The sequence below is a fragment of the Sander lucioperca genome, chromosome 21 (assembly GCF_008315115.2).
Source record: "Sander lucioperca isolate FBNREF2018 chromosome 21, SLUC_FBN_1.2, whole genome shotgun sequence".
Taxonomy (NCBI): domain Eukaryota; kingdom Metazoa; phylum Chordata; class Actinopteri; order Perciformes; family Percidae; genus Sander; species Sander lucioperca.
Window position 1 is genome coordinate 29,135,178 of NC_050193.1, and position 10,149 is coordinate 29,145,326.

General features: G+C 43.4%; 1 protein-coding gene across 2 annotated transcripts; it reads left to right on the forward strand.

The window, feature by feature from the left end:
- The first annotated feature begins 1,018 nt into the window (after nt 1-1,018).
- On the forward strand, nt 1,019-9,866 carry sox10 (SRY-box transcription factor 10). 2 transcript variants are annotated; one of them, XM_031320814.2, is made up of 4 exons: nt 1,019-1,242; nt 4,015-4,851; nt 7,439-7,701; nt 8,225-9,866. In XM_031320814.2, the coding sequence occupies exons 2-4, from the start codon at nt 4,415-4,417 to the stop codon at nt 9,013-9,015; spliced, it is 1,491 nt and encodes a 496-aa protein (XP_031176674.1). In that variant the 5' UTR covers nt 1,019-1,242; nt 4,015-4,414; the 3' UTR covers nt 9,016-9,866. The 2 variants fall into 2 exon arrangements, with proteins under 2 accessions (XP_031176674.1, XP_031176676.1); XM_031320816.2 differs by having other exon boundaries at nt 1,127-1,247.
- The last annotated feature ends 283 nt before the right edge of the window (nt 9,867-10,149 follow it).

Sequence of the window (10,149 nt, forward strand, 5' to 3'; positions counted from 1 at the left end):
CGCGCGCTCTGTGGCTTTCAGTAAGAGGCGCTGATGCAATTATAAAACTCACACACGGACATAAAGAGGCACACTGTCATGTCGGTTGCCACACAGTCTTTTAAAGGGCCTTTGGATGTTGTATACACCTGTGATGTGGTGGTGAATGTAAAAGTGCATAAACATGAATATAAAACTAAATTATAGCTTCAGCGTGCATGAATTTATGCTTTTACCTGAAACATTTAAATCTTATATCGGCTTCGTCTTATTATTATTTAGGACATGTGCTATGATTTTGCATCCCAAATGTTTATTTCTTCCTGAAGAATTCGATTTTTTTTTTTGGCCTACATGAGTCATTGCTGGTGCAAATTCGGTAACCCTGACCTTTAAATCGGTCTATTTGATTGTGTTTGGAGGGGGGGGGGCATTAGGATGCGCAAAGGTTCGTACAATTTGACAACCATTTTCTCCTTTGGCTGCATCTTATTTGAGACTTGAACAGCATGGGATATGTTTGGTGAACTGCAGCCTCTGTGTGTTTGTGAGGCGCAGTTTGTTCCCATTCTCCCCAAGAAAGGATCTTAAAAAAAGTTGCTTTTATTTGTGGAATTGTCAGTGACAGAAAACAGTTTTGCCTCCGAGCGTGTTCAGAAATTAAACTGCGTCATTATCAAATGTTGTACACGTGAGGACATTTCTCTCAGCTGATGAACTGTCCAAGGAACTACTGCAGCGGCACACTTGATTTAATGTACACAGTGCAATACAGAATATGTGTGTATGCTGACTGATGAGCATCTCCCCACTTATAATCGTCAGTGTGTAGCCAAACTTCTCTTTGCGTAAAATGTTGTGCGCACAATTTACGCACGCTCATATCTGACTCTATTCGACCTTAACTCATAGAAAGAGAAACAAATTGTATTTTCTGAAAGAGCTTTGGTGAGATTGAGAGAGAGAGGGAGAGAGAGAGAGAGAGAGAGAGGGAGAGAGAGAGAAAACTATTTCTTCAGCCAATCAGAGATCTTCTAACCTGCATCCGTACTGCTCCTTTAAGACTTGTCCTCCCCAGTATCTTTTTATTTTTTTTCTCTCAGCCTCATACAAGGAGCTCTTTAAGCCCCGGTACCGACACAGAGCAGGCATTCATACTCGGGCAGCGCGAGCGAGGGGGCTCGGGAGCGAGCGTCACTTTGGAAACTCGGGAACTCACGGATTCTCGTGCTACACCGGCGACCTCCTTTTCTCATTACTGAAGTAAGGTGCTTAGCATTTCCAACTCTTTCCTCTCTGCTGCTGGTGGCTGCTCGGACTCTGCCAGCTCATTATTTCTTCTCGTCGGGATCGTAGAGAAGAACCCCGACTAACAATTACAGATGTAGTCTTTTAATCAAATAATCGTTAAAACATTGCCATGATAATTATTAACGACTCTTTGTTAGCTATAGGGTTGTGGTTTTAGACTGGTTCAAAATGACTGATACAACTTGTCGGTTCTTTAGTAATGTAACATTTCTGCCATTCATGTCTCTGAGTAGAACAGTGCTGTTACAAAATGTGTTTTCAGCACCAAAAACAGTGTGATATAAGCTTTAAATAATAATTTCGGACACTTTTTGACATGGATTATGATCATAAACACACGTTATGGTGAATCTTGTAATGGTGTCAGTGCATCAAGTGCTCCTGTTTGTAATTGATTTCTGTCTTTCATTTTTATATATCGTTAATCATCATTTGTTTGACAGTCTTTCTTGACACAATTTCAAATTCAAGCTTTTTCTGTTCGACTAACTGAGATACAACCGGTTCCATACTAAGGAAAGCTCATTGCTCAAACAGTTTACTAAAGAAGGGAGAAGTTTAAATAAATAAGTAGCCATGCTCTATCAGCATTTGGTGCGGATTTAAAAGGCGGTGTGAACTATTTATTCATACATGTTCCTTGTTCGATTACAGTGCACTTAGATTAATTGCATCGTGTGCAGGTTTGTTCTATATTTACTGTTGTTTTTGGAGCTGTGTGGACGAGCTGTCACTAGAATCATGGGCTATTGTAAAACTAATTAAAAGAAGAAAAAGCTTCTAAACAAGCAAATTAAGGCCAACTCACAGGCAAGTCAAGCGGCGATAATGAGTTCACATAGCCGGAATTCATTACGCACAATAAAGGTGCTCTGTGGTGTGAATTGATAACAAGCATGATTTAAGGGTGTGTCGAAAACAACAAACTTTATATATTACACATTATCAGATAATAAATCAAATGACAAATGATGGGCCTGCCCAGCGGACAGACGACTCTGTTGAGTTCATTATTCGCTTGGTTGTTCCTAATTTGAGGCCCTTATCTGCTAAAGAAATAAACTTTATAATCAATGTGGTCAGTTAGGATAGGACGTTATAACCCATAACTCAGTCAAGTGATTCTCCATCATTACTGTTTCTTTTCTTTCATAAGAGTGACATTACAAGCAACCAGCGCGTCGCGCAAACAGAGGCAACACGTGCGCAATGAGGCATTCGGTGCCTATTACGCATTGTGTTTACGCATTGTGTGTCTGCAGCAAGGACGCTTTTGAGCCGTGGTAACAATTCTGTGAAGTGGCTTTGCAGACCAGGTGGCAGGCGAATATCATTATCAATGCGCCTCGGACAGATGGTGAAGCTTTACATGCACCTCTGCTGGAAATGGATACCATTCCTCCAGACATTCACTCTGATGTTAATTAACGCGTAGAACTATTATTAAGAGCGACACGACACATACTCTGTAATTTAGCTCTAGTTAATGGCCCTATATATTTTCAGAAAGTCGTATATTAATTGAATTAGGCTTAGTGTTGGCCTACGTCTTAGGCTAAAATAATGGTTACCCTTTTTCTCCAATATAAAGGTGAGGTAACCTGAGAGTTAAGTGGGTATATCCCCCCACTGAACCCACACATGAACACACAGACTGTTACACTGACAAGCTGTTTCATAATGTCACTGGACGTGAGCGAGATCGCTAATTTTCCTGCAATACGATACCGGAGTAGAAAACAAACTAGCAGGCTGTGTGTTGCTGGTTCGCAGGAAGTTCGCTGATTTAGGACGTAAAGTTTAAGGCAGGGGTGTTGATTTAATGGACAAAACAAGGCCACATTTAGCTCCCGCCGACAGACCTGCCCCTGTTTCATAAACAGACTGTGTATGTCACACGCACGTACGCACACACGGGGTTTATATTTCCAGCGCCAGGCCATTTTATCCAAGAACTGCAGCGTATAAATCCAAGGTCTGTGCTGCTGCTGCCTCATATGATTCCAACACTCTCCAGGGAGCTTGGAATAACTGCTAAACCTTAAACAGTAGTTTGTTTGGGGGGGGAGACCTCTGCAAAGCTGGACCTCTGCAAATAAAGCTACTTCCTTATTTTAGGACTGAACTACATGCAAAAAAAAAACTATGAATTTCTATTAATTCCATTCCATTCCATTTGGAATTAAGGAAATTCTGTGCTATGGTGGCCAATCTTAACCTTTTTGATAGCCTATGAATATTAAGTTTCATAAGGCGTCTGAAAATAAATATTGAATAGACACAAGGAACACCAGTGAGACTATTTTAAGTCACCTATGTGTCTCACGTTTGAACGAATATAAAGTCCTTTTAGTTTTCACATCCATGTTTCCATTACTCGTGACATTTAAAGAAATCCCTTGAGGCTTTTCTCAAAAATGGAGTGAAAGGTGGAGGCAAAATGGGGACACTGCTCACAAAAGGACTTGAGAAAAAATGGTTGACAATCCTTTCAGGGCCAGTCTCATGTTTAATTACCGTGAGAGAGGGAAAGAAATGGCGCAAAACTAAGCCCAAATGTTCCTCATAGTGAAGTCTTGACTTGGTCTTCATGTATTAAACACTAACAGATAACAGCACCTCCACCTTATGGTGAAAAGGCCTACATGTGCTGGTGAAGTGGTTGTTGCCCAAAGACGCAGTGACGGTTTGTTGAACTGACGCTTCTCATCACTGCTGTTTCAGGTGATTGCTGTTGGATTTCAAACGCGGGACAAACGGAGGAGAGAGTGAAGGGGAAGTCAGGAGGGAAGTGAGACCGGGTGAGTTTGGCGCAGACAGCTGTGCATTAGCAGGTAAACTGGGGTCCAAGGTGCGCACTGAGCCGCCTATGATACCAACAACACGGATGGAAAGAACTTTAATGTGGAACCCTCACAGAGTTTTGCAACGGAGGCTGAGAGTAGAGACAGACTGGCAGTTCATAATATAACTTATAGGAGGCCAGAGAGACAGATCAGGCAGCAGTCAGCTGACACTCCGTGCGTAGGGATAGGCAGCAACAGGGACAGGACAGCTGAGCTGAGCATTTAGGAACAGACCTTGCGTCCTCTGCGCACCTGGAGGCGTGTGTGTGTGTAGGAAGATGTCGAGAGAGGAGCAGAGTTTGTCGGAGGTTGAGCTAAGTCCCGGGATGTCGGACGATAGTCGCTCCCTGTCACCGGGCCATTCCTCCGGTGCGGCCTGCGGGGGGGACTCGCCTCTCCGCGGGCAGCAGCAGCCGCAGCTAGCGGGCCTTGACGACTCGGCGGCGGGCTGCTCTTCTATCAAATCCGACGAGGAGGACGACGACCGCTTCCCCGCAGGAATCCGTGATGCGGTGAGCCAGGTGCTCAACTGCTACGACTGGACCCTCGTGCCAATGCCCGTGCGCGTAAACAACGGAAGCAAGACCAAGCCGCACGTGAAAAGGCCGATGAACGCCTTCATGGTGTGGGCACAGGCGGCGCGGAGGAAACTGGCCGACCAACACCCGCACCTGCACAACGCGGAGCTCAGCAAGACCCTGGGGAAGCTCTGGAGGTGAGGAGGCCACTTCATGTGGATGTAGTTCAGCGCCTATTGTCAAATCCCTGTAATGTTCAGATGATGCTCACACAGAAATGTGTAAACAGTAAAAGAAGTAACAACCTGCTGCACTTTGACTTTATTTTAACAAAGCAGCACACTAAATCTCCAGCTTTCAAAAAAACACATTTGCTGAAACATATGGCCATGGTTTACTTTTTTAGGGGAAAAAGCTCCAGATTAGGACAAAGATCAGTGTCATGGTCAAGAGAGATTCAAGAACGCAAATGGGAAAAGCAATCTGGTTGTTGTTCTGAATATTTCACAAATAATCAAACAACGTTTTTGTTTTCTAAGGCCTGACTTGCAAAGAAGTATCACCTCAATCAACTGATCACTTACACCCTGTATTCAAATTCCCCCATTTTTTCCCCTTCATTTCCCATTGTTTTTGTATTAACACTCTTAGATTTTACCTCAGGCCAACCTGTATAAGTTTGCTAACATTTCAATGCTGATATTAAGAAATAAGTATAAATAAATAATTTCTTATGAACAAAGATAGTGGTCGACCGATATGGTTTTTCATTGGCCGAGAGAGCAGGGCGGCCAATATCATGTTGTTGTTTTTGCATCTGATAAAATACAACAATTTAATAATAAATTGTTAAATTAGACACAACATTGCTGAACTTAAATGAACATTTATTTAACACTGTTAGTGCCTGCATTGTCTCGGTTTAGTGTGTTTAGTTGTAGGCCAGCATAGTTTCAAAAAAACACGACAAACGGTTTGTGGACAGCCCCTAAAAGGCTTCAGTTCATTGATTCTCATCAACAGGTTCTTATGATATGTAAAACGCTGACCGTTACGTGACAGGTAGGCACCAAAATGTCAGGGGTTAAGTTTAGGCATCAAAACTACTGTTGCGTGACCACTTTAGTTTAATATGACCTTTCTATTTAACGTTGTGAAACAACGAGCCGTAGCTAGGGATGCACCGATCCGACTTTTTCAGTCCCGATACCGATACCGATGCCTGGGCTTTGTGTATCTGTCGATACCCGATACTGATCCGATACCGTTGATGAATTAATAATACACTGTATACCTTCCACCTTATACCTTCCTTCCACCATGTGGAAGAGACTACAGGCACCAGACTTTCCTAACTAAGACAAAATAACAGAGATGTAATGTATTGAATTCTTATTTATTTGTACACTCAACTCTTCCAGCATGCGACACACGTGCGACAGGGAAAAAAACTAACAAAACTAGATCGGCCCGTGGATCTGTTAATTTTTCCGATCCCCGATACAGCTATTTTGTCAATATCGGGACCGATATCCGATCTTAATATCGGATCGGTGCACCCCTACCCGTAGGTGAGCGTGACAGTTAAGTTTAGGCACCAAAACGACTTAACATTAAGATTAGAAAAAAGTTTGGGGTTTGTATTTAAAAAAAAAAGTACTTCCGGGACACAAACGTCCTCTGTGAAAATCCTGTGTTTTGGGACCTGCAGATGTGTCTGCAGACATTTTTTGTTAATCGCCACAGCTCACCAGTTGAGAAACATTTGTATGTGTTTACTGTGAGTGTGCCACGGTCACATGTTCCTGAATCCAGACTAATTTCACACACTGTTCAGTTAATGGCTCGATCGAATGAATGGTCCATTAATTCCTGAGGGAATCAGGGTTTTCCAAGATTTTTCATTTTTGACTGTCTGATTTAATTATTGAGCGTTAGGCTAGTGGTCAACACTGCTGCCTCTTGATCACAGGATTCTTGCAGTTCTTTAAGTTTAAAGTTCTGTCAGACCATCCATCCTGTGTCTTTTTTCTCACAAAGAACCCTCGCTATTTGCTGACAAGACGGTCAGAAAGGTTAAATCCATCAACCTTGTGAGGACTGAACCATAATTAGATGAAGACTTGACCTTGGGCTCTGGCATGATTGGTTAATTGGCCCACAAACACGATGAACAGGGAGGCTGAGGAAGGTCAGGAGTTTCTCATGCCATTCCTGCCAGCAGTAGTAATAAGGAGCTCAATTTCATGTTTGCAGACAGGATGCATCTTTGGCCTGTTTTATTTCATTACTGTCCAGCAGTCAAAAGCCCCTGGCAGGCATGACATAAGATGCAGCGGTGCAGATGTAGTGAATGATGCAGAACGTATTAATATGCTCTGAAAATTAATCAAACTTATTACTGGAAAGTATGTTGCTGAGCATATCGCTGCTATCTGTAAAAGATCATTTTGACCCATATACTGTGTTGATATTCTTTTATGCCCCTTTATCCAGATCCTTGATTTTCTACAGAATGAAGCCATAAATAATTTATCGTAATGTGCATTTTCTTTAGTATTCATGTTACCATTAATAAATGCTCTGAATGTTCTCAGATGACTACCATTTCCCTTTACGAAAGGAAAAGTTACCAAAGTTTCTACACACTTTTTGCATTATCTTGTAGAATATATACCAGAGCAAAAAGCCAACAGTGTGGCCTAATTCTTATTGAGTGCTGAGACTTTTCTTTTTCATACCTTAAACAAACCTATCTGCCAACATTGTTTCTTTTTATCCAAGGCTTCTTAATGAGAGCGACAAGCGACCCTTCATCGAGGAGGCAGAGCGGCTGCGGAAGCAGCACAAGAAGGACTATCCTGACTACAAATACCAGCCACGACGCCGCAAAAGTGGAAAGCCTGGTTCTGGGTCAGGAAGTGAGGCGGATGGCCATTCGGAGGGTGAGGTCAGCCAATCCCACTACAAGGGCCTCCAACTGGATGTGGCCCTCAGTAGGGGAGCCGGGTCCCCTCTGGCAGATGGGCACCACCCTCATGCTGCAGGTTGGCTGCAGGCTCCCTGCCATTACCTCATTGTCACACTGTTAGATAAGTCTGCATACAACTTAGGGGTGGGGGGAAAAAATCGATACAACATAGGATATTTTCCGTGGCAATACTGTATTGTTACACAGACACCAAGTATCAACTTTTAATTATATAGATTGCACATGAGAATTTAACTTTTTGGTACTAGAATAAAATCAATTGCTTTTTCAGTCCACTAGAATTTGTGCAACAATAAAATTGAACAGAGAAATTTACTAATTTTATAATAAACTTTTTAGATAAAACAGATTTTCCCAAAGTTTTCCTTTGGGGACATTATTTGAATTTGGAAAAAAGGTAAAAATTTGCAATATATATTACAGAATATCGCAATATGTTTAAAATCGCAATAATATCGCATTTTGGGGCCTCTGGTGATTCCCACCCCTAATACAACTGGATAGTGTGGCACACAGATAGATACTTGTTTGAGTCTGCCAAGAAAACTACAGTAACTACTTTTCTTGTAATTCTACAGGTCAGAGTCACAGTCCTCCCACACCTCCCACCACTCCCAAGACCGAGCCCCAGTCTGGGAAGGCAGGGGATGGAAAGCGGGAGGGTGCTGGGAATGGGGGCTCCCGTGGCGCAATGGGAGCAGAGGGAAGCTCATGTGCTCCAGGATCTGGTAAACCTCACATTGACTTTGGTAATGTAGACATTGGTGAGATGAGCCATGAGGTGATGGCCAACATGGAGCCTTTTGATGTCAACGAGTTTGACCAGTACCTTCCCCCAAATGGACACCCGGGGGTTGGGCAGAGTGCTGGAGCAGCAGCAGCTGCAACAGCTTCTCCGTCCTCTCCGTACAACTACAGCATCTCCTCAGCTCTGGCAGCAGCCAGTGGACACTCAGCAGCCTGGCTCTCCAAGCAGCAGCAGCAGCAGCAGCCGCTGCAACATCACGGCCCCCCTCTGGGCTCAGATCACTCCAAGACCCAGATCAAGAGTGAGGCCAGGGGTCACTTTGCAGAGACAGCCTCAGTAGGTTCCCATGTCACCTACACTCCCCTCAGCCTTCCTCACTACAGTTCTGCCTTCCCCTCACTAGCCTCCAGGGCTCAGTTTGCTGAATATGCTGACCACCAAGCCTCAGGGCCATACTACCCCCACTCCAGCCAGGCCTCTGGGTTGTACTCTGCCTTCTCTTACATGGGGCCTTCCCAGAGGCCCCTGTACACTGCCATCACTGACCCAGCCAGCGTACCGCAGTCACACAGCCCCACACACTGGGAACAGCCCATCTACACGACATTGTCGCGGCCATGACAGACAACAAGACTGGAGGGCACTGGTGCAGGTTCAGCCCCCATGTCAGACCCAAGGAGCAGCAGCAGCCACGGCAGCAGCAGCGTTGGTGATATCGGTGGTGGAAGTGGTCTGGGCTGGGGGCAGTGGGCAGGCACTGGGGGAGTTGGCAGGAGGGGAGAAACCCCATTCTGCCCAGATGCAGAAAAGCTGTCACAGCCCAAGGATGAGCTTGGAGCGTGGTGCTTTTGAAGCGTGGTTGATTATTTGGGGCACTCAGCGTAGTAGAGAGAGAATGTGTTACTTTACGCCATCGCAGAGTTCCTGGTTAGATTCACAGCCGCCATGCCTCCGCCGCTCCAAACACAATGCAAAGTGTTCATAAGAGTTAAAGGATCATGTCCCTGTAAGTTTTATGTATCAGAGGAGGCACCTTGTAGTCTACACCCCTCTGTCACAAACCACAAGGGGTTGGTAGCAACAGAGACCTGGTACACATTGAGAATTAGGAAGACTTCGATCTGTATTGTGAAGGATGTGATTGAGATGGAGCCAAATTCATTCCATATGAATTGGGATTTTTAATATCAGAAGAACAGAGTGCCAATCTATTTGGCTGTGGCCTATTCACTTCTCAGGCAAAATTGACCTTTTATTAAACAGATGTTAATTTTGTATTGCTTTTGGAAAAAAATACAACAAATACTGATATCAGTCTGTTGGTTTCTAAGGTACATTTGTCCCTATTTAATTCAAATTATTATGCTGTGTTCACTTAAACTGCCTCTTGTACACACAAATGGACGTGCATGGAAATAAAACGCCATAAAACTATGTTTGATTTAGTGAAATGTATATTTAGTCAAAAAAAACATTTGTTATGACTGACTATTATCAGGATAGTTTATACAACTTACTTGAAATTACAAATGAACGCTTATGGATGCATACAGATTTGAAATATTTGTAAAATGACCAAAGTTTTGAGACCAAAACTTATAGAAAAGAAACTGATTTTTACAGACGTTTCTCCCAACGTGACACCCAATACTACCTGACATTTTGTAGCTAATTAGTTTTCTCTTTGCTGTCCACATTTTTACAAATGTGACTTACTGTAAATTACCTAAAAACATATTTGTGTCAAAAGCAACT